This window comes from Manacus candei, unplaced genomic scaffold, assembly GCF_025592945.1.
Source record: "Manacus candei isolate 608988 ecotype Guabito, Panama unplaced genomic scaffold, ASM2559294v1 h1tg000049l, whole genome shotgun sequence".
NCBI lineage: Eukaryota > Metazoa > Chordata > Aves > Passeriformes > Pipridae > Manacus > Manacus candei.
In genome coordinates, this window is record NW_026138097.1 from 19,753,425 (window position 1) to 19,778,039 (window position 24,615).

Genomic DNA, 24,615 nt, shown 5'->3' on the forward strand with positions numbered 1-24,615 from the left:
TTGGGGATGATTAGCCCAAAAATTCCATTAGTCTTTAAAAACTGATTGTAATGATTATGAAGAGCTAGGAATAATATAAAGAAATATTTCACCAGGAGTGAGAGAAAGAGCACAAGGAAGCAGACATTATGGACACCACTGGCTACAGGAAAGAGTCACACTTTTGGTCTAGTATTTTCAGCTCAGTGTTTTTGCACTCTGCCAAAGTGGGAGGTAGACCACAGTTTTCGGGAAGGAAGAAATAGCTTAACATTCTCCTTGGACAAATTTAATTGCAATGCAGAGGACTGCCAGAGGCTCCTAATGACCGGCCTGGTGGTGGTATGACACCAGTGTTGATCCTGCACCCACTTAAATGTCTTCAACAGTTCCTGGTTCCAAAATGTGGAGGGCAGTGGTTAAGGTTCAACAAAAAATCAGTTCAGAGTTTAATCTGGAAATGCAGTAAGCTTATTTGTTGTTCATCCCATTCTTACAGCAAGCCTCTTTTTCTGACTTTTTCCCAACACAGTCTCAGCTGGACTTAGAAGTGGGGGAAGATGGCTTGCCAGTGCCCTACAGCAGAAACTGGAGATGGGAGACTCCAGCTCAATTCCCTGCTTCATCCTATATATCCTATATGGCCTTGGGGAGCCACTTGTGCCCAGATCATTGCAGCTACTTAACATGTGTATCTCTCACTGATTTTGCTGAACTCAAAGGGAACCAGGCATGTAAGTAGCTTAATTTCTCCTTGCCCCAGATCCCCGTCTATGAAGGAGAACAATAGGATTTCTCTGTCTGCTGAGGATATGCAGAGAATGAATAGACTGAAAAAGTTCTCAGAGACTAAAATTACGAGGGCCAAAGAAATACTTAAAACAGTTCATCAGAATGCAAACTGTGATCTATGTGCTGCTCAGTAAAAATCAAGGTTTTAATTGTTGCCAAGAAGGCTACATGTCTTGCAGTTTCTCTTACTGCTCTATTGGACAACCAAGTAATCAGCACAATTGCTAATTTTAACAGTGCCTTCCCACAGCCTGGGAAGTGTTTCTGTCTCGTTTTATGTGCATAGGCTGTGAGTAGCAAAGTGGGTTTTGTTACTTATCTTGTCACCCTGTGACATACAGTATAGCTACCCCCTTTGTGCCTAAGTTATACGATTTATATAGTTCTTAGTGGCCACTAGATGAAAATATAAGCATAAATTACTGTTACTAAAATGACTACTGCACACCAAATTGCTGAGGGAGTAAATTAATCCTTAATCATAGAATCATAGAATCATGGAATCATAGAATATGTTGAGTTGGAAGGGACTCATCAGGATCACTGAGTTCAACTCCTGGCCCTGTGCTGGACACCGCAATAGTTACACCATGTGCCTGAGAGCATTGTCAAAACACTTCTTGAACTCAGACAGGCTTGATGCTGTGACCACTTCCCTGGGGAGCCTGTTCCAGTGCTTAGCCACCCTCTGGGTGAAAAACTTTTTCCTGGTATCCAGCCTAGACCTCTCTTGACTCGGCTTCATGCTGTTTCCTCAAGTCCTGCCACTGGTCATGAGAGTGCACTACTTCCCCTCATGAGGATGTTGAACACCCCAATGAGATCTCCCCTCAGTCTCCTCTTCTCCAGGCTGAACCAAGTGACCTCAGCTGCTCCTCATACAGCTTCCCCTCCAGACCCTTCACCACCCTCCTTTGGATATTCTATAATAGCTTCATGTCTTTTTTTATATTGTGGTGCCCAAAATGTGGATATTTCAAATAGTCAGTGGTTTGATACTTAACATTTTTATTTCAAATAAATAACCAATAGTACCTGAAGCTTCTTGTGATATATATGTATATATCTATATATATATCTCTATATCTGGAAAACTGGTATCTTATAGAGAGTGGGAGGCACAGCCAGGCAGTCATTGCTGTCACTATAAATTATTGCAAGTATGGCCTTGGACAGAAAATGTGCATCTGACACTGGGAATTTTGTGAGTTTCTTTTTTTAGAAAAATGCCTTGAGGATGAAATGAGCCTGGTTTGCCAAATGCTTTAGCCATAGTTGTGTTATATTTGTTCAGTTATTTTGGCAATATATTCAAAAATAAAAAGGAATGAGACAAGGGGAGAACGAATGGGATAAAAATGCAAGAAATTTTGTGAGGAGGGTTCAGGGAGACTATAGAAAAAAATGCTTTTGGGATGAAAAAGCACTAGCATACTGTGGAGGAGGGTCAGGATTCTGCTAGCAGTGTGTTTTAAGACACATTTGGTTAATGGAGGCATAGGCTTCTTTCTGAGCCTCTACGTTTTCTTTCATATGCCTGGAGAGGCCTAGATAGGGGCTTATGAAAGTAAATGTGACAAGTAGGCATGTGCTGGAGCAAGGGCAGGCTTGGAGGCTGGCCATGTATGCTGCAGGTGGCCAGTCTTTCTCCCCATTTATTCTGGAATTGCTTGTTGATTTGTTGTGCTTTACACACTAAACTCCTGCTGAAATCCAGCCCCTCAGTACTAACTTGCAGAGGTCTGTACCAGGTCACTCAAGGTTGTCCCTCCTTCCTAATGAAGGCTGGTGTGCACCTGACCTCAGTATCGTCGTCTGCCCATGGAGGTCCTCTTCCAACAGGAGTCATGCGAAGGCCTGCTACGGCAGGGCTTTCCTGCAGGCTCCAAAATCTTCCCCAAAGAGGCAGATTCCACTGACTAAGATGCTCAAATTCCAGTGCTTTGCCATGAGTCTTCTCAGTGGTGTTTCCATTTCTACTTAGGTCATCTTACACAGACCTTTAGCTGTACACCAAGTTACCCCCCCTAAGGCTCTGCAAGTCCTCCCTACTTCCCTCTCTTCTTAGGGAAATATGGATGTGCAAGGAGGAAGAAAAAAAGTGCTTGAGGGTAAAGAATGGAACAGTACAAGAACTTTCCCTTTTTCTGTGCCTGGGAGAAAACATGAAGAGTACAAAAAAAGAGCAATGTAATTCCCTTCAGATTCATCTCCTAGTTCCAGTTACTATCCTACCTTTAAGCATCTCCTTTTGAACGAATGAAATTTCCACTCCGATAATCCAAGATGCCTGCAGCCTGACCAAAAGACCTGAATTTGCACAAAACACTGGCACATTTCCTCAAAGAAGGAAAAGTGGCCTGTTGCCAGAGAATATTTATAGAGAAGAAAATATCATATAACCTTCAAGTGTATTAAATAACATGTCATTTTATTACTGCCTTTAAGGAGCAGGTGTCACTTGGTATTATTTGAAATGGCAGTCTTATCACACACTGTAAGTCACAGCTTCTCAAGTCCAACTCACGCACTAGAAATTAGAGTAGCTAACCGTCTGTGTCCACTCTGATTACCTTGATTGTCCCTTAGAGTAAAGTTAGGATTGTTGGCTGCCTCTGGAGCCAGGCTGTAGTAGAAGTGCTGACCCTCCTGTGGGTCATCCCTGTCGATGGCGCTCACTGTCTGGATCAGCTACAGCATATAATAAAAAAATAGAAACAGGTGATAAACAAAATATTCATAATATGAATGAATAAAGAGATAACATATTTTATATGTATAAATATAAGCAACTGGAGCATTTGAATAAAATTATCTTCCAGAAGTACAGTAGATAAATCACGAAGAAACTCAAAATCTTGCAGGCTTCATCTCTTTTGCTGTAGTCATGCAATCTAGTCATGCACATCCCTTTTAAACAAAGGAGGAGATATTCAATTTGCTTCAAATAACAGACAGTTTTCTCTCATGCATCCCTATCTTCTGTTGTACATTTCTTTTTGTCTTTTGAGGGCCCAGGGTTCTCAGAAGATTCATTGTGCATTAGAGAGCTTGTAAGAAAGCTCATACTTATTTTCATCTTAATTTTGCAGGTAGAAAAGGATGTCAGGTTGATTATTTTACCACTCTTTTAATTTTAAATCAATAAAATTCTCCCCACAATGTCAGTAAAAAAGAAAGAAAAGCCAACCATGCAGACATTCTGCATATGCAATAAGTAAAACCAAACTACAGAAAGTAAGACAATGCTTAATCCAGAAAACAATTTGTCACCTCACCTATAAAGGCTTTGTAAAGTGGGTCTAACAGCTTGAAGCACAATGAGCTCTGCCTGAATAAACATTCTGACATCTTTTTAGATAAGGAATAAATCTTCACCTGGATTTTTTTACTTGAAAGTTATTTTGGGATTCAAAGGCAAATGACAGACCCATAAATTCTTATTCACCACCTCAAAACTGATTTTGGAACTTTTTAAAATGTGGCATAGAATTTGGCTTTCTTTGCTGAAGGAAGTTGTCCAAATTATTGTGCATAGCAATAAGCTCAGAAAGTTTATTATTTAGGACACTCACCCTTCAAAACCAGGAAAAAAGTCTAGTCAATGATTTCCATTCCCTATATTATTAAGAACTTCTGTAAATTAGTGAGATGAAAGTATCCTGTATATGATAGTTGTGATGACAGTTGTTTCAGCAGTGAGTAGCTATTTCATTCCGCTTCACACAGCTGGGAGAAGCTTCAGCAAACCGTCACAAATCACGAGAGTTGTGTCTATGTGTTTATACTATACTAGTCAGCTTTGCATTAGGAGGCACCAGTCACCACTGCGGACCCTGGGTGGTGAAGCAAGAGGTCACCTCCCCACAAACGATCAACAGTAGAGCTTGCACCAGGTCCAGTGAGGGTGAGCTCATGTCCGTCTGTGACACCAGTGACCTTGTTCAAGGGCTTTGATGGAGTTTTGGAAGGGAGAGGAGTAAAGAGGCTTCGCCACTTGCTTGAAGGTGCTGGTTTACAGTGTGTGAAATGGGAAGTCTTGTGTTGTTTTGACTGTCATCTCCAGTTCACAGCAAAACATATTCTGTTTAGCACCCTTTTGAAGCTGATGTTATGTCCAGCTCCCGTAAGATCATGTGTGCTTAAGGCTCTTATAACACTTAACAGTAAGACTTGTCTGTCACGTGTGGTCTGGGCTGACTCTGCGGCACTTCTCATAACAGTTCTCTCTTTGATGCTGCTACAGGACAAACCAGGTGTTTGCCTGCTGGAAGGCCTATCCAGAAGCAGGCTTCATACATGCATCCATGAAATGCATTGCACAGTGAGCCTAGAAACTACTGTAGGAGAAAAAAAGAGGTGCAGGAGAGAAAAAAGAGGTGCTATATATGATGGTAATCCCAGTGCAATATGCTTGCCTTTGGAATGAAGCACAGTCAGCTGCCGCTGAGAGTTCAGATGAAATGGGTGGGTAGCTGAGCCTTTTTTCCAACACTCACTCTTTCTGGCATGCTGTCTCCATGTATAACAACATCCCCTTCCCAGCCCCTGGTGTTACAAGCATTTCTCACCTGGCCTGCTTTGGCATTTTCACAAACAAAAGCTTCATAAAATCTTGCAAACTCTGGTGCGTTATCATTCACATCCAGGACTTTCACTGTCACAGAGACGCTGCCCACCTGCGAGGGGTTATCTGGAAGGAGGAGGTATGATATAAAGAAAGGCAATATATGGAAAGGGGAAATGGCTGCTTCTCACTCTGCTCAAAAGGTAAAGCAGCTTTTTTCCTACTAGCTTGCATTAAATGACATTTTCCCATTGGGAACTGTGGTAACTTGAGGATTGTGTGACTCAGAGTGAAGTTGCAAATGCTGCTCTCAGTCTACCCTGGCTTCTCATTTAATCCCATCTTTTACAAATTCTGTAAAAGACTCCAACCTGGTTCAGTCCTATGGAACTATTTCTATAACAAAAATTTTAGACAATGTCCCTTAACTTTTTTCACTGGCCTTTGACTGTGCAATACTATTCGTTGAGCCTCTGTACTAGTGGCACAAATTAGGAAGGGACTCTTTTTAAGAACAGACTTGTTATTTAGAGTTTGTTAAAAATGGCAATTCTCCAGTTCAGACATGCTTTTGCTCAGAATTTATCTTCCTTGAACTCAAAACCAGTGTCAAGTCTTTGATACTTTGTACAGAGGAGTTTAAAAAGTAATAACACATGAAATTGTACAGAAAAGCTTTCAGTGAAGCTTAAAATCGCAATGAAAATTTTACATTCTGCATGACATCATTTGTGATGTTTCTGTCCCACTGGTTCATTAGCTTTCTTTGCCAGTAAATCAATACATCATTTCACATATCTTCACAAATTCCAAACTAGGTGGCCACAGAATAATTTGTTTTTCTTACTCTGTTTTTCCGCCCCAAATCATCTTCCACTCCCCCTTATTTAATGATAAAATTAAACTCTAACCAGAAAGAAAAAAAAAAAGAAGAGGTCAGAAAAAGTGCAAAAATCCAGAAAATTCTTTAAAATTAGTATTCTCATCTTCTTTGTAGCCATACCACTTTGTGCATTTATCTCCAAATGTATCTCCCTTTATAGCAAGAAATGATATGATCATACAAATGATAGAGTTTTCTTAAATGTTCAGTGTACTGTGTTCCATAACATGTCACATTGTGTCATTGAGATAACACTCAAACTATATTGTTTCTCCCTAATTTGTAATTTAATCCTTCAGCTTCCTATATATCCATACATATATCTTGCTAAAACACCCGTTATTGTGCCAGATAAATATCTGCATTTACACTCTTAGTAATATTGATCTAACCTTTAACATTAGAAAATGCACAACTATGACTTTTTGAAACTATTCACTAAATGAAAATATTGTGCTGCACACATACAAAGCAAAACTGACAGGAGATTGACGGAGGATGAATCAAAGGAAAACATGCCTTCATATTGTTCTCACCCTCAAGTGCTGCTACAGGGGCAGCTTTTAGACTCATGTGTACAAGGAATAGTAATGGCCATTGGTGGCTCAAAATAAAAGTGGTGTCAAAATAGATGGAGGTGAGATCCTCTCACCAACCCCTCTCACTACTTAAAAGGGCACAGAAAGGCACCATGTTCTGGAACAGCCTGCAAATATGTGGCAGAGTCACCCCAACTCTTGTGAAATATTCCCTCTGCTTTCCAAGTTGGCTGACTGCATTTTGGGCAAGCTTCTTGAAAGTTTGTTGCTCTCAAACTGCCCCACCACCTCTGGCACAGCCTGGATGTGCAGGGAGCTCTATCAGATGCAATCAGCTATTGGCTGCAAGCTGCTAAAAAGCTGCTGCTCCTCAGTAGATGAACTGAGATCCTGAGCAAAAGCTACGTGAATGAAAGAGATTTCGGGTGATATTTCCTTATATATCCCAGGCTCCTTTATGAAGTTCACATCTGTGAGTATTTCAAACTCAGCTAAGCTTTTCATACTGACTCCATGAAATGCTGAGCATCTCCTTGTTCTCGTAGCCTTGAAAAATACCTGGCACAAATGAATCCTGGGCTGAGTTTTAGCACATTGTAAAACCCAAAAAGCATAATGAGTTCAGCATACTTGAAGATCCCAAAGCATTCTGGCCCAAATTATTTATGTAGTAAGCAGATGGCAATGTCATTTACTTGCTGCTGAACCAGAGCAGATTTCAACTACTGATCTAGCAGTGTGGCATCATTGCTGCCTACCAGTCCCTGCACCACTCAAGCCTTCCAGGTACGATTGGTAGCTCTAGCAGTTGTGCAGCCTTTGCAGTGTCTGCTTTAGCTGCCTAGCCCTTCTGAATTGATAAGACTCTGCCAGAAACACATCAGGAAGACTTTTAAATAAATCCCTGGAACACTAACGATTTGAAAAAGAAGGACTATGCATTTAATTGCCATCCTCTATGCCTCCCATCACCCTGTGAAAACGAGCATAAAAAATAAATAAAAAAAATAAATAAAATGCAGTATTCACTTGTTGATGTCAGAGGAGTAATTCAGTTAATACGGTTTCCCACTCAGTGCATAACAATATGTGAACTGCTGAATTCGGGTTTCTCGGCCTGCTTTGTCTATTGTATCTCTTTAATCTATGTACAGTCTGTATTATCCTTACTCAGCTCCATGGCCAGCACAGTGATGTTGTGCCAAGAAATGTCCTCCCGGTCAAGAGGTCTTGCAGTCATCAGTGCTCCTGATGTAATGTCGACATAAAAGAACCGCCCCGGATCACTGCTCCTGTCAATCGAGTATCTGTAAGAGCACATATTAAAAATATTATGCAATCCTTGTGAAAACCATTTGTTACAGCCGAAAAAGCTGTCCAGCAAGGGGAATACCGTCATACACAGCAGATCCACACTCTTCCATAACTTAGTTATGTGCTCCTTTGACTTGTATAGTAAGATGCTGGAAAAACTAGGAGTTCATGTGGCTAATGGCATTTAATGGAGAGTACTATTTGAATGGTGATGGAAGACAACAAGATTTAGAGGAAGAAGCCCTAAAGCAAAGCACAGGAACTTCTGCTTTACAGAGAAAATCTGCCAGTGAGGAGTGTGATTTCTTTTTCTGAGCAAAATAATTATGCCCATTTCTTAAGCACGATTCAGACAGGATGAAAATGACTGCACATCAGCTCGTTCTCTGAGCACCTAGTCTGATGAGAAGGAACTGTTCCCTTCCTTGTACTTCTGTATTCTCTCCTCTTTCAAGGGAATAAACTCCACCTGCATCCTGGAGCATCCTACTGATTGAGCTGTGTTAGCACAAGGGGGATGATGAGTGGCTTTTTCATATTATCCAGTCAGAAAAACAGCTCCATCTGCGAGGTTGATTCATCATATTTACTAAACCTGCCTGCCCGATATCATGTCAGTTGAGTGCTGGGAACAACCTTCTTGCACTGGTGAATGAGGGATTGTGGTGGTACCTGCAGGCCAGAAAACCTGGGCAGGGAGGCAGCTGATTGACAGATACCACTGCTGTACTCAGTCATAGGGATGGTTTTGCAGGGTGTGTAAAATGCTCAGTACCCTTCATATGCATCAACTTGCTCTTAACAGCAGTTTGTATGAGTTGTCTTCCTAGATAACTGTTAGCATGGTAAGGGATCCTTTGACAAAAGCCACGCATGTGCCTAGGTAATTGTCACAGTCTAAAATAGAGCCCAGACCTAGTGTCCTTTTTGTTGATTGTTTCATCAAAGTTGATGGGAATTGAAAGCTTTAATAGTAACAGATGATGAACAGGGATCATTCTTCTGAATTTTCTCCTTTCAGCATGAATGCTTTCACTGAAACAAGCATGCCAGCCTGATCTTTATATAGGTACTTACTATACAGGGACTTACTAAACTGGGATATAAAATACTACTGACATATGTTGTTGGCAAATTCTTTTACACTCTTTTTCAGAAAAATCAAAGAGGGAGGGATAGCTGGTTTGCATCCCTTTCCTTCCCAGTCCTTCCCATCTCTTCTTAAATAAAGAGATTTCTCAGGCATTTGATTTATTGTTGAAATAAGTACGAGTGTTCCTGTATTTTGCTATAATAATTATTCTTGTATGAGGCCTATAAAAAGAATTTCTCTGTGACAGTTTAAGGCCAACAAGTATCTGAAATTGAATAGGGCCTTGTGATTAGTGGTGTGGAATTAATCATCGGTGTCAAGAGGCACAGGTGGAGTCTTTTTCTGAATTCTCCACCTAGGTTCTCTTGTAATTAGTACCTGCTCCTGCACACTTGTTTCCCCTGTACTATTTAGATAATCTTCCTGAATCATTTAACAACAATCATGGAATATTTCCAGCTACCAGAATTTCACAATGTGGGAGCCAGGTACTGGTTGCTGAGAAAATGAGGATTTGAGAGTTCTCCTGTGTTTTAGTGAGCCCTTCTGAAATATGTCTTGACTTCTCAGGCCTTGAAAAAATGACCAGATCACAGTTTTAATTTCAGATGGAATTCAGCTTATGCAACAAAGTATGTATCTGGGATTATTGTTTTTCTTATCTTGCCTTGCCCTGTGCAAGGTGAAGGCAGAGCAAGACAAAAACATTGTATACTGTGTCTGACTGAGCTGGAGTTCATTTCCCCACAGTAGCCCTCGCAGTGCTGTGCTTTGCATTGGCAGCTAGAAGGGTGTTGATAACACACTGGTGTTTTAGCTACTGCTGAGCACAACACCAACAGTGTAACATTCCTTCCTCAGTTGAGGGCAAGATCCTGGGAGGGGACCCAAGCAGGCCAGCTGACCCAAACTGACCAGAATGATATTCCATACTATATGGCGTCAGATCAGATATAAAAGTTGAGGCAAGGAGCAGGAAGGCAGGCATTCATTGTCTCCGATGGCTACCTGCTGAGGAACCATCACGCGTGCTGAAGCCCTGCTGCTCAAGAGTGGCCGACCATCGCTGCTCATGGGAAGTAGAGAATAAACACTGCTATCTTTTGCTTTGCTTTTGCATGCACAAGCTTTTGCTTTGCTTCTGCTTTAATAAACTGCCTTATCCCAATCCATGAGTTGTTTTCCATCTTACTCTTTCCCCTGTCCAGCTGGGAAGGGGAGTGATAGAGTGGCTGGGTGGGCACCTGGCATACAGACAAGGTCAACACATTGTCAGACTGATACTGCACAGAGTTGGCATGGATGGAGGAGACCACAGGAGAGGCAAGGAGAACTAATTCTTTATATCTGCATTTTAGATAGCACTAGAAATGGTATTCTTTTTTCCCTGTTTCCTTTACCTCATTTACATTTGTAAGTAAAAGATGTGGGGGAAAAAGGAGGGAAGGAATGAGGAAAGAAGAGGAAATGGAAAGGGAGGAACATGGGGAGAAAAGGGGAAGAAAGTTGTCAAGGAACAGACTTACAAAAGAGTCTGTGCATATTTACAACTTCTTTTTTTTTAATGTATCTTAGGTGATGCATTCTGTGCTTTGTAGAGTGTTGTTTCGAGTTTCATCAAGTCACTGGAAAGCTCTGAAGAAAACTAAGAAAAACCTCATTAAAAATAACAATGAACAATTCTACCCTCTGATAGTCCTCTGAATTATTCTTACACTATTTTTTGGCAGATTAGCACAAAGTTACATTACAGTGTTTGGATAATGCTAGAGAGTAATCAGCCAAATAGGATGCGAGTGGAAAAAAGTTTAGGGTAATGAAATTGTGATGCAGACAGTATAATAGTTTTACTGAGGAATTTGAGACAATGTCATGAGAAGTATGATAACCTTATAATGTAGGCAGAAAGAATAGGTATATTAAGGTGGCAGGTTTGAAAAAAATAATTAGAACAGCAACATCGAAAGCAATATCATTAAGAAAAATAGGCTTAGTTTCTTCTCAGATCTCCTAGCTCACAGAATTGCTCATTTAGATTTCACTTTCTTAAAAAACTCCCAATATTCAATATTTGAACTTCCTCCTGTATTTCCCAGGACAGTTCCTGAACACAGACGTCTCAGAAGCTGGACTGATGCAAGGTTAGGCAAACAGCAGGTCAACACCCAAAACTTCTCTCAGATAAGAGAAGCAGCCAATGTGCTGGGATAATCAATGTGCAGTCACTAGGAGCTTCTGCAGGTAATGAAAACTAGTATGTGGGCTGGCCTCAGAGAAGAACAATCTGCTCTGATAAATGGGGCTGGCAGTGGCTGGCAGCCACTGTGGAAAAGAGTGCTGTGATCACACAAATCTGCTCCTTTGGTTACTTGCTGAGTTGCAGCAATGAAGCTCCCGTGGCTGTAAATACACCTTTACCTTTCTTAGGGGAATATCTAGCTCTGCAGCTTTCACCAGACACTAGATAATTTAGTAGTTCGTGAATATTTATTAGCATGCATTCAATCTACTCCAAAAGTAGCTGTGTGTTTGAGCTGTTGATGAAGGCAAGCTTTGAAACAGAAGGGGAAGAAAGGACAAGTAAGTCGATTACCTTCCCATCGGTATGGCAGCAAGTTCTCAGAGATGCTGCCAGGTTTTGTGCCAGCAAATGCATGAGAGTCTGGGGTTTGCTTTTAATGTGTGCTATCAGGACATGCCTGACCAGCTCATTGCTAGGCTAGATGCTGACTTTCTCCATACCACAGAAAAGGGTGAGCTCCTTCAATGCTTTGATAGTCCCCTCAGTGTGAGATCTGGTTTGACTAAATCCACTGACAAATGCTACTGGCTAAAAGGGGAGAGTCCCTCCTATGCTGTTTCAGCCCCATCACTGCCTCACCAACCAGACATACCAGGCAGTACTCACAGGGGAACACATAAAGAGAGGACAGACCTGATGGAGTTGTTGGTCACATCTGGGTCCTTGGCAGAAATCATCTGTATGGTGGTTCCAATATCCACATCCTCAGGCACTTCCACAAAGTACATGCTGGGCTCAAACACAGGAGGTTCATCCACATCCTCCACGCTGATGTGGACGGTGGTGGTGTCACGGAAGGGACCCAGGTTCAGGAACCGCATTTCCAGGTGGGGGTTGGCACCCTCTACTTTCAAGGTGTAGCTTTTCTTGCTTTCAAAACTTAAAGGCTGAGGAGAAAAATATATCTAGCATTAGGCACACTGAGCCATATGATTTAGGCCATATAGTTTTAATTTTCAGAAGTAAAATATGACTTGTAATATAAACTTATGCTGCTTTTAAAAAATAAATATCTTCTATGATTTTCAATCATGAGGGCAACAAAGATAAATATTTGCAGATGGACACAAAGTGTTGAATAGAAAGCGTAGTAATAGAAATGGCATTGTATACTTCTTTAATTTAATTTGACAGCTGAACTGAAAAAAATGAGAGAAATACTTGCAGGTCACTTAAAAATACATATTATTTCATTCTTGCTAAAATGAAAATAAAAGCAGCAACACCACCACTGCACTGTGATATACATAGCCTGTTTCATGCCACTGTGATGAAAATATAGGCAGAAACAGACAGTATGGGAGTTCCTGAAAACCAGGTAAAGATATGAAGAGTCTGTTCCTCAAAAATGGCTCCAGTGTCAGGAACAACATGTCCACAAATAAGGTGGAGGTCCCAATTAGCATACTCCTTTTTTCCCTGAAGAGACTGCAGTCTTGTCTCCAAAGAGCCTTGTCTGCCAAGTGATAAAGAGCTCCAGTGGGAGCAGGGAACAGCTGCTCTTGCAAGATCCTGTTCCAGTTTTTATCAGTAATTCATCCCTCCTGGAAGTTAGGTTTTTCACCTCCTTTCAGTAAGTATCCTAAACACAGGTTCACAGTCCAGGTATGATGAGTGCTAGGATTTGAATCTCCTCCTGGTCTAGAAAACAATTTAATTTCAAAGCATTATAAGGCATCCCTGTCGTCTTCCTGAAGGAGCTCTTCCACTTCGTATAAAATATTATATACTCAAGTATTATTTGAAACAAGGAGTTCCCTTTCCCTTTCCCTTTCCCTTTCCCTTTCCCTTTCCCTTTCCCTTTCCCTTTCCCTTTCCGTTTCCCTTTCCCCTTCCCCTTTCTAATGGATAAAGGGGGCCAGCTTCCTCTGTTAGTAGTTTCATGAATTAGATGTCCTATCTAGACAAAACGATGTATTTGCTGCACATGGATATAGAGTTAATTAATGCTGACACTGAATTGCTCAATAAATACATTTTTCATCTCTGTCCCCTCCTCTTTCCACAGATACCTGAAGAAAATAAGGTGTCTCCAAAACCTGCTCAGAACTAAATAGGGAATTCCACATTTAATGTGCAATTTACCAGTCTTAGTAAGAATAATTAAAAGAATTTGACAAACCAGAATGATGGTATGGATGGATCAGTCCAAAATATAAAAAATTTTTCACCAGATGAAGTACAGCTTATAGAGGACACAGTCAGACTTCCCGAGTTGCAGTCAGAAGTTACAAGCAATTGCACTGTGGTTAAATGTTCACAACCCTTTACTTGTATAATCTGGGGAGTTTTGATTACAGAATCACAGAACCACAGAATATGCTGAGTTGGAAGGAATTAGCAAGGATCAAGTCCAATCCTTAGCCCTGCACACACCATGTGCCCAAGAGTATCATCCAAATGCTTCTTGAACTCTGCCAGGCTTGGTGCTACAACCACTTCCCTGGGGAGACTGTTCCAGTGCCCAACCACCCTCTGGGTGAAGAACCTTTTTCTAATATTCTACCTAAACTTGAACACCCCCTGAATTCAGTCATGTCTTCAGTACTTGTCTACTGCCACAACAACTTCCTTCTTGAGTTGTAGAAACATTGCAGGGACATACAAAAGCTCATGCTTTCAAAATTAGTACCAGTACTAATGTTCTGCATAGGAATGCCTGCCGCGGTCCGAAGGGGGGATGGGACCGTGACTCAGCACGGGTCCGGGACACAAGGGAGGGTGCAAGCAGAATCCTTTATTCATGCGTGCACGCGGTCTTTTATCAGCTCAGGAGGGGAAAGGGCCAGAACATAGGGCGGAGCATGAGACAGACAAGTGGGGCGATAAACCAGGATAGGGACACGGGCAAAAGGGGGAGGAGTGGGGGAAGCAGGGAGCAGACAAACTCATGGCAAGCCTGGGCATGCCCAGGCTGTGCACTGTGTAGTGTGATACAATGAAACCACATAATAACAGTAAAGTCCATATAATAACTGTAAGGTCCATATAATAAAATCCTGTCAGTTGCTGTATGTTTTTCTCCACACCTGGAACTGTTCCCATCACAAATGCCTGAGGTTCTTGAAATTATAAAACTGAAAATCATTCAACATTTAGTATGTGGGAGTGAGGAACGAAGACCGGAATGGGAGCTGGATTTTTGTTCTGGGGACATGACAATCCAGTCTTGCTGGAGATGCTGTACAGTGAGTGATACAGTATGAACTGCGCAATCTGTGGTAGCAGGTGCAAACAGATGATCTGAAACTTGCTCCTGCTGCCCTCAGTTCCACCTGGTACATCAGTGACTACTGTAGGCATAGTGCTTGTCAGCGAGGATTTGTTGAGATCCGCAAACATAATACTCATTACTGCAGAGCCATTATGGTCTACCAGTTGCATATTTATGTGCTGTAAAAATAGCAGTAAGATAGATTCACAGGACCAAGTAAAACTTACTGTCCATCTGTCAAGGAATGTGCAATGCAAAGGTGCCTAAACATATACTAAGAAAGAGGACATAATATTTAAAGGATTCCCATGGGAAGAAAACTGCATGAGAAACATTGCATGTACACTAAAAAGGTAAGTTATAAAAAGGGCAGTTAAATCACAGACACACTTAATAGCTATAAAATTTGACTACATTATGAAAACACATAATCACCTAGAATAATCAAGTTAGAAAAGTGAGAAAAATCAAACAAGTGTGCTAGACCATCACATTTTTGATGCTCCTGTTGGCCTTGGACTCCTTCATTGTCAAAGGTGGCTTTCCCTCCTGTTTATCTCCTGTGCCAGTGCCTCAATACCACTGGCCTTCTCATCAGATTTGTCTCCCACAGGTGCATTTAAACCTCTTTCCAATATTTGTCCGATGGGGAAGGCAAGGAGATTACCTTCTCCTGTGAACTGAGCATGCTGCAAAACATACCCAAGAGGAGAGGCAATCCATGGAAACCACTCCTTATCCTTGCCCTCCTTCCCCCAGTGCTGAGACAGGCACTGAGAGGTTCACCATGCAGGAGGGATTTAGCAAGACCTGCTGTGAGAAACTAATTGATCAGGTGGCATCAGGGGAGGAGGGCAGGGGAGGGCTATTCTGAGTGCCTGGGTACTGGCTGGGTAACGCACCACTCTGCCTTCCATGGGCAATGCGAAAGGGAATGCAGGGAAAAGAGGGAGATAGGGTGAGCATCAGTCTTACAGGTAGGGAGCTTGGAACGAGCTGTAGCTCTTCAGGAGGTGCTCAACATTTTGTGGGATTAGTGGGCTAAGTAAAGTAGCCACGAGACCACAAGCAGTGGTCTTATCAGTAACTGTAAATTCTGGCTTTCTGACACCCATGATAGAAGTCTTAGTTATTTCATTTGGGAAATTTATCAAGAAAAATTAAACAGAAACTTTTGTTTTCTTTTAAATAAGAGTTCATTCTGGGTTTAGAAATTCTCTCTCTCTCTCCCCCCATTTTGACATCCTTTTCTGTCCACACCAGTTGAATTAATTTTTTTTCTTTCTTGAATGGATTCAAAGGATGATTTTCCCAATATTTGGCTATTGATAATCACAACATTACATAAAGCTACAGGCATATATTGAATGTTACAAACATTTATGTACAGTAGGGGGATTAAGCAGTATGTACCTGATGTCATCTAGCAAAACTCTATTCATAATAACAAAAGTCAAGCTTATTGACATATTTACTCCAAAGAAATTATTTGTTTTAATCAGTAAATGAGTGAATGATTACACTAGAGTTTGCATTCAACATTTATTTCATTCCAGAAAACAGGCTTAACTTTAGGGACTACTATGCATAAACAAGAGTTGGGGAAAGGTGACCATAAATACAAGCTTAAATGCTTTGCTCTAGGGCATAGAGGCTTGCAAGGTCAAATCTCTCCCATGTATTGTTGCATTTTAGTGCCCAATTTAATCCCAGGCTATTTAAATGGAAACTATACTTCCTTATTAGTACACTAGATATGCTTAGGCAGAAATATGGTTACAATTTCATAACCTAGAAACAGAGTTGAACTTCTAACATTTATGTAAGATTGTAGAATAAATATTCTATAGCAGGGAGCCTAAGCAAAAATACTCTATGCCTTCCTGCATAGCCTGCAGTACAGAGTACTAGCAGTTTCACAGCTGCCATTTTAGCGTCGGCTTCTTCTAGCCTAATTAGCATTTATGGATCTTCAAGCAGCAATTAAAAAAAACAACACTGCCTGGGTTTTATTGGTTTATAAATAATTCTAAGGCATGCTTTATTATTGTTTGTGGAACACCAGAGTGAAAAATACGTACAGTTCAAATGCAAATATTGATCTAATTTCTTGCATTGTAGGATAATTAAGCTACAGAGAATATTTAAATAGATAAATAGTGAATTAGAACATTCCTTCAGAGGGAAAAGACATTTTTATGCTAATGTGCTGTCCCCACTTTATAAAAGTGGCTCCTAGGAATGTAGTCTGCTTTCATATTTTAGCAATAAATGTTAAAGAAATTATGGTTTATAGCAGGAAAGGGGTTACTGTCATGTAATGGGAACCAAGTTCCTGAAGGCATAAGGGGATATTCCATGCATAAAATGTAAGCAGGACTGTTAGCCATATGAATTACTATAAAAAGGAAACTTTTCTACCTTTCTCACAGTTATGATGCCAACTTGGTAATTAGGATCAGTGTTAATGTCGAAGACATCCAGGCCATCTCCATCCACAAGGCTGTATTTCATCTCTGCATTTATGCCTTCATCCAGGTCTTTAGCAACCACACGGCCCACAGTGGAGCTGACAGGAGCGGACTCCAGCACACTCATCTGATAATGCTCTGGCACAAGCAGCAGAGAGGGAGAGAGGAGAAAAAAACAGGCTGTGAGAGGGAACCAAAATCTTCACAGCGATGCAAAGATTGGATCAGGGCAGCCCACAACACTGCATGGCCTGCAGGGAGTCTCTAGTACCTTACCCAAAGCTGCAACAGCAGTGTGATTGCCTTTCAAGAGCTGAATTTCCCGGGAAAGTTTTATTTATGTGTTTGTTATATCAACAGGTTTGTTAAATGGGTTCTTTTCAAAACTGCAAAACACATGAAAATAGGAACTTCAACTAGAAAAATAGGGCAATTAACACCAGTGCTGTTGCAGCCATGATAGAAAGCAGGATATGAAACCAATTTAATAGGACAGGTATCTTTTATTAGATCAGCTTGTACAGCAGGAATAAACACAAGTTTTGAACAGCATAAATCCTTTCTGAAGTCCCTACAAACTTCTTTTGAGATTGAACAAAGCTCAGGAGCTTGCCTGTGTCTTCCAAATTTACCAGTTACTCTATTAAAATATATTGCCTCTCCCTACAAATACTGTCTTGAGCGCATTTGCTGCCTTGCTAATTTGCTTAGCAGCAAGCCTGGGGAAAGCATGATTTGCTATTTTAAAAGTGTATTTTGAAAAAAAAGTTGTATCTAAAATACTCTTCTGCCATCAGACTTTTTTTTCAAACCTTCCGTGATGTACTCTCTCTGCTGACTCCACCAACTATTGAGCTTTACAAGGCAGATTAACACAAAGAATGGGGTTGGATCTCTTCTCATTTTTCTTAATCAAGAGTTTGATATCAACTACAATTCATGCCACTTTCAAAACACAGTTGACAATGGTATACTCAACAAGTTGCTCTGACAGAAGAAAAAATGTGGAAGTTGAGACTTCTTGCTGATCTTAGTGGAATGCTTTGATTTATCAGTGCAACATACAGAAACAGATGGTGAAGGAGAACAAAAACAAAAAATAACTGCAGGAGTTTTCATTTCTCAGCAAGATGAAAAAAATGGCAAACCCAAAAGGCTTGAGATTGATTAACACCACTAAAAGAATCAACTTCAAAAAACCACAAATTATATCCCTTGAAAGATTTAGTTCAATCAAAACTGAAAAGTTTCTTTCAAATTTTTAACAATAATATAGAATTATGTAAATAAATGTGATAAAATCTTAAAAACAAAGAGTAAAATATTGCAAATCTTGTTTTGAAATTCCCTTTTGTAAATACAAAGTAGTGTTTCTGATAAGAGGGGAGTTGCCTATTTTTGCATTCCATTAACTGTGGTTGTTACATATCTTAAGGTTTAATTGTATACTGCCAAGTTTTAGATGAACCTTTCCTGAAGAGCAGCCTGTATGACAACCCACTCCACACTGGCAACACAGCTACAAGATGCTCCCCTGCTGTGGCCTGGCTGGAGTGTTGAATGAATTATCTTTCAACTTTCAGCACTGCCATATGTCCCTGATTTGACAGACATCCTTCTGGAGATAGGATGACAAGACAATCAGGGCAGCAATTAGTAGCCAAAGGCAATGGCCATTATCAGTCTGAACACAAAAGTCCTCTTTCCTGCCTTTTTCTGTAAACCAATTCCCCACCCTTTTAAAAAAAAGTGTTGTTTTTGATAATCTTGGAGGTCAGAAACCTTTTCTGAAAGACAAGGTGGTGAATGATTCACTTTGACATTTTTCTGAAGGAGAGTTTTGTATTGATCTGAAATTCCACCCATCTCTAATTGTCACTATCCTGAGTTTGAAAATGGCTGTCACGAGAGCAAACAGCAGACATATAAGTCATCTACTGGTTTTTGCCTGTTCTGGCACAGTGGATACTCACTCTGTGGAAATCTGGGTGGATTATCATTGACATCAGAGAGGGTGATGTTGACTGTGGTTGTTCCAGCTAATCCTCCCAGCTGTCCACCCATATCCTTGGCCTGGATAATCACTTCATAATATTCTTTTGCTTCTCGGTCCATGTTCATTAGAGCTGTTCTAATTAAGCCTGAGATTTGAGGTAGAAAGGGGTTTGGGAAACAAAAGAAAATGGCAGTTAAAGAGTACACAAAGAATGTGGAGGGCCCTTGCTCCTGCATCGCAGTCCCTGTGTCAAGAATGAGACCAGGCTCTGCATTCAGTTCCAGCTTTTCTGGCAGAGTAAAACTCACCCAAGTGGAATCTAGGTTAACAGAAGGTGTGAATTTTAAAGAAGCCCAGTTAAAACGCATCAGCTCTGGGGCAGGCTGTCTGTTCAAAATTTAAATATTGCCTTCCCAGGAAAAGCTTTTGGTAATACTGTGCTACGTCAAATTAAGGCCCTGTTCGGGCTCACTATCTCCCCATAAAAGCAGGAAGTGATACGCTCAGTTCAAAGACACATCAAGACGAGTTTTCCAGAGTGTCCCTGGACACGCGGTCCTGGAGGCCACCTGACATGAGCCCGCGGGCTTTGCTTGTGTCTGTCGGGACCCAGGCTGGGGCTACGAGAGCAGAACGTGGGGAGGCGGCGCTGTCTCGGGCCGGCTGTGCCCGCTCCGAAGGGGTCACCCTGCTCCCGCCACACCGCAGAGCGTCCCTTTCCTTCGGGGTAACACTACTGCAAGAGGACATGAGGTGGCAGCAACACTTCTCTTACGAAGGCTGCGAGGAGCCGGCCCGGGCAGCGCTGCCGGTGCCGCGGGACTGCCGCGCTCCCGGGCGCTCCTGCCGCTCCCCGTATAGCTGCTCGTCTCAGCGCTGTCCGCCCTCCGGTCCTCCCAGCTCCACCCATCCCTCACGCCTCCAGCACCTCCGGCGTGACTGCCCCACAGTCCCCAGGCAGGGGAGATGCAGTGGCCGCTGGTGCAGCCCGGGGATGAGCTGCCAGGGGACACTCCCCAGGGCACCAAAGGCCCTTGCTTGCTACATTTGGGATGCCCTCCTGGGTGGGGGAAAATATGTGGCAACCACAGGCACCATGCCAGTCACACGGCTCAACACGCAGAACTTGCACATCAGGACGCTATTAACTTGAGTGATCTGCATTTAGTCTTTATTTTTAGCAGAAAGACAACGTATGGGTTTAATAAAAAAGCAATAAAAAGATATTGCGTTGGCAATTATCACTGTGTGCAGAAGGGAAGAAATAGTGACCAGTACTGAACAACTTGCAGTGCGCTATTTTAATCTTGCTGCATGGAGTCCGTCAGAGTCCCATCCTGCAAAGCTCATTGATTCCTGTGAAGTGCTGTAGCTCCTCAAATCCCATGGATATAAATAGGATATGAAAATGCTTAGCATTTTGGGAAGTATTTTCTCCATATATGAACACTTTGCAGGGAATTTCCACTCTTGCCTTGTCATTAATACAGAACAGGCTTGACCTAAAAAAAGGCATCAGGGCCTCAAACTCAGGCTCTGCCATGCCTGTCTTTGGGGCCTCTGGTCCCTAGAGAAGGGCCAGTCCAGGACACCAGGACTCAAGCCAGATCAGGGACCCAGAGGAGCAGCACTGCAGAGCAGGGAACATCTGATGCTGCTGCACACAACCAGTCAGCAAAGAAATGCTAAGAATGATGGTGAACATTAAAACATTCCTTAGGGCTTTGAGAAAGGCTATAGGAAAGTTTCAGACCCTTGGATCTTCCAAAATAAATGTGCTGGCACCATTTCTTTCACTAAACTGAGTGAGGTTTGTGCTCCTAAAACAAGTAGTAAAGAGCAGAAGTGTTGTCCTTTCTTTTCTATAACAGCCAGATGATTTCTTGGGAAGTGGGAGACTCAGGGGCCTTTGCCTATCTGCCCGAAGGGATTTAAATCTACTTTATCTTCTAAGGGAATATGTTTGTGGTCAGGCTGTAAAAGTATTCTGGAAAAAGGTAGGAGGAGGCTCTCAGCTTTCCTTTGAAGCTGTGCTTTCACATAGACATTTGTTCAGCACCTGTGAGGCCAGAATACAAACAGGAGCATACTTCTGGAACCAAGAAGTTGTGTTAGGAGGTAAACATTTGGGGTAAGGACCCCAAATGCTTCTAGAAGAGGAGTATACTGAAATGAATTGTCCACTACTGGGTGTTTTAATTATTATCTATCAATGTAAAGGAGCTGTTGATGGTTTATGCTCTAGCTCTGTTTTAGAAGAATGTCAGAGCTGCAATTGTATTTTGTGGGTTACTAAATTCCTCAGATGGTTTTGCACAGGCCAGGCCAATTAGAGCCCTGTGCTTGTGATGGGGAAATGATTTCTGGCTCATAACAGTGATTAGCCTAAATGGGATTCCTGTTGCCCACTGAGGCAGCTAAAGGCTCAGCCATCTCTGATCCTGTCCAGAGACGCAGGTCTAAGTGATTGGAAACTAGTAAGTGGAGAAAGAGACATTTTCTGGCTTAAATACCAATAATGTACATGATTTTGGACTTAAGGGCCTATCTTCTGTCTAAGTTGCACTCTGTGGTTGATAACCTGCTTACAAAAGCAACATTGCTGGTATATTTATATTGTAAATATAAATAAAGCTGAGGAAATAGCATATCACATACAAGTTTGTCTTTGGCTAGAGCATCTACTCTGTAAACTGCTAACTTTCAGAAGTAGATTATGCAGTGTTTTTCTATGTTGTTCCCTAGGGCTCAGCAGCAACTATCATCTCATGAGTTTCTGACCTTAGCACTACAGATGCCCTTTAGAAACTGTCAAAATCTGTCAGATTCCTCTTTTGAATATAAACCTTGGACATATACAGAAAAGAGAGAGAGAAAGCAAGCAAAACAGAGATTGTCCTACAGATAAATTTAAGGTTATTAACAAGAACACCCTTAAGTAAAACTACTCTTAAGAACATCATCCTTTAGCTTGCACTTTCCAGTCCTGGTTGGCTCATAGATTTTTTTTCCACTAAGCCTTGTTATCAACTAGATCTGTTGAAGACATTTCACAATGATAGAAGGTAGCAAGAGTATTTACAGTACCAAACCCACTCAGATCCCCAGCTGCAGAATATGGTCATTCAGAGGAATATATCACTGCAAAAAGCACGTTCTTCTTCAGGAACTCACTACCATAGCCTTGCTTTAGCCCTCACACAGTGCCGCTCTATCTTGGCTCTAAGTCATAGAAATTTATTTCTCTGTCCACAGTCATGATGCGCTGTCCTTGCTTTCTGCTTGCAACTTTTTCTTTTGGTTTTCACACTGACTCATTCCCTGATGGAATAACATACCTGTCCGAGAGTCCACAGAGAAATATGGCTGTCCTTGGAGAATACTGTATACTACTCTTGCGCTGTTCCCATAGGTTGGGTCATCAGCATCTGTCGCTGTCACCTGGATAACAGAGGTGCCTGACAAAAAAACCATCAAGATAAGACCTTGTGGGAAAAAGAGTACACAGGTCAAAGTAAATTGAAATGCCTAACAGGAGCTATCCCACACTGAATTTCTTCATTTGATGCTCATAGTCCTTGTACTTATTGCTCATACTTGTACCTCATTAGCACTAAAGAAATTAATTGGCATTAATTCATCATGTGTCTATAAGAAGATATAAAAGAGCAAGTACTCTACGGACCACAGTTACAGAATTGCTGATCTAACAGCACTTTGTTATGGTTTGCAGAGAGATGGTAGTTATATACTGCTTGCTTCTTTTCCCCTTTTCTTGATATTAAATGTTATTTAAAGGCAGCTCAAATAAGTTTCATATCTATGCTGACATAAATCACGAACTGTTGTCACAGGCCCCTAGATGCTGTATATTGACTAAGAGATGGAAATTGTACGCAAATAGTGAGCATGAAGGGAGGCATCTCTCAGATAATCTTGGTGTGGGATTGCGGTTTACATTGCATGACCCAGAGATTATACACTGCTGAAGTGCTTTTTGGAACCCACACAGAGGCATGTATTTTTCTTTCTTCAATTGGTTTTCAAGGTCTGCTTCCTCTGAAGCTAGTAATGGCTTGCAGGTGATGTAATTTATCAAGAACAAGGAGAAGGTGAAGCACGCCTGAAATATATGTGAGTTTTGACTCCTTAAAATGTCAGACAATGCCTTCATGAATGTATCTAGCCTTCTACATAATGTTTTGTGTTAGAAACAAATCAAGTATTACTAGATAAGGACTAGAAAATAAACCTGAATTCAAGCTAGCCATTACCATTAAGAAACATTATTTCTGACTGTAGCTATTGTATTTGATGCTTCTCTCTACCTTTATGTCAACATAATATTGAAGAATGAGAAGTTGAAGCATATCTGTAACTTCAGGACATGAGATTTATATGTTATTATCTCTGCAGTGATGTCACAGAGCCAAAAAGCAATAACCAAAAGCCAAAAAGCAACTCAAGAAAAAGAAAAAATCCAGAAAAACAGTGTTTTGTGTGATTATTTGATTTCTTATATGGAAATGGTTTCTCCTAATTTGTGTAGATAGGAAGGCTGCTGTTTGCCTTGTAATAACAGGACTGTCTTCAATATGACCTCATTCTCTAAAAGTGCAGGGCAAATAGTACTAGAATCTCAGGATTCAGTGAACTTTGTCTAGTGCAGGCTTACATGGATTAGAAGGAGGTGAGGATTGTTTTCATATCCCCATGTTTTCAAGGGCTCCTGGACAGTATTTGAGCTCTCAGTATGAACTAGAACAGCTTGCTAAAATGATGTTATTTTCTGGATGGTAATGGCTGTCTACTGGTCATTTCTATTGCCGCCATCTGATGGCAGGGGAGAAGGGGTATTATTTTACTGTGAGTTATCTGAGCATAGCATGTTTGATCTTTTTTCAGCTCTTGCACTTCCTTTGGCATGTTTTCTTTGGGAGGGCCCCAGCTGGTGCTGTTGTAAAGCCTGCTCTCCCTCTTCTACAACAGCCAGGCAACCCAGGGTAAGCTCTTCTGTCCTACAGCTCCTGCACAAGCAAAAGCTGAGTTCTAGGATCAGGGAATTTGTGTTTTGGTGACCATCTCCAATTTACTTATAAGGGAAAGAGACTCCACAAAGTCTGCCTTACCCACAGGTGACATTTCTGGAACAGAGGCTACATAAGGTCCATCCAGGAACTTGGGTTCATTGTCATTGATGTCTTGTATTTTGATGATAAACTCTGACTCCGGTTCCATTGGCCTTCCTGTTCGCCTGTCCAGAGCCTGTGCTCTGAGGGTGTACTGTGACCTTTCTTCCCGGTCCAGTCGCTGAATGGCATGAATATCCCCTGTTGTATCATCAATTGTAAACACAATGCCAGCTCCCTCTCCTGAGAGGATGTATTTGATCGAACCATCTCCCCTGTCCATGTCAGAGTGGAGCTGCAGAAAGGAACAGGATTCAATTAGACCATGAGCTGGGT

At 41.5% G+C, this 24,615-nt stretch overlaps 1 protein-coding gene and 1 long non-coding RNA gene across 4 annotated transcripts in view; one reads left to right on the forward strand and one right to left on the reverse strand.

The window, feature by feature from the left end:
- Positions 1–24,615, reverse strand: part of CDH20 (cadherin 20) — a 120,921-nt gene that overhangs the window by 6,960 nt on the left and 89,346 nt on the right. Inside the window, exons 3-10 of one of the 3 annotated variants that reach the window (XM_051799384.1) lie at positions 24,280–24,574; positions 22,489–22,608; positions 19,128–19,295; positions 17,105–17,292; positions 12,103–12,356; positions 7,931–8,067; positions 5,343–5,464; positions 3,345–3,462 (exon numbers count right to left, since the gene is read on the reverse strand). In XM_051799384.1, coding sequence (XP_051655344.1) covers positions 3,345–3,462; positions 5,343–5,464; positions 7,931–8,067; positions 12,103–12,356; positions 17,105–17,292; positions 19,128–19,295; positions 22,489–22,608; positions 24,280–24,574 — 1,402 coding nt within the window. Of the gene's footprint in view, positions 1–3,344; positions 3,463–5,342; positions 5,465–7,930; positions 8,068–12,102; positions 12,357–14,074; positions 14,739–17,104; positions 17,293–19,127; positions 19,296–22,488; positions 22,609–24,279; positions 24,575–24,615 lie in introns of those variants that run through there. The other 2 variants (XM_051799385.1, XM_051799386.1) reach the window with 2 other exon arrangements.
- LOC127476471 (uncharacterized) lies at positions 4,701–5,519 on the forward strand. Its single transcript, XR_007906637.1, has 3 exons — positions 4,701–4,778; positions 5,018–5,238; positions 5,438–5,519. It is a non-coding gene; the product is annotated as an uncharacterized LOC127476471 (long non-coding RNA).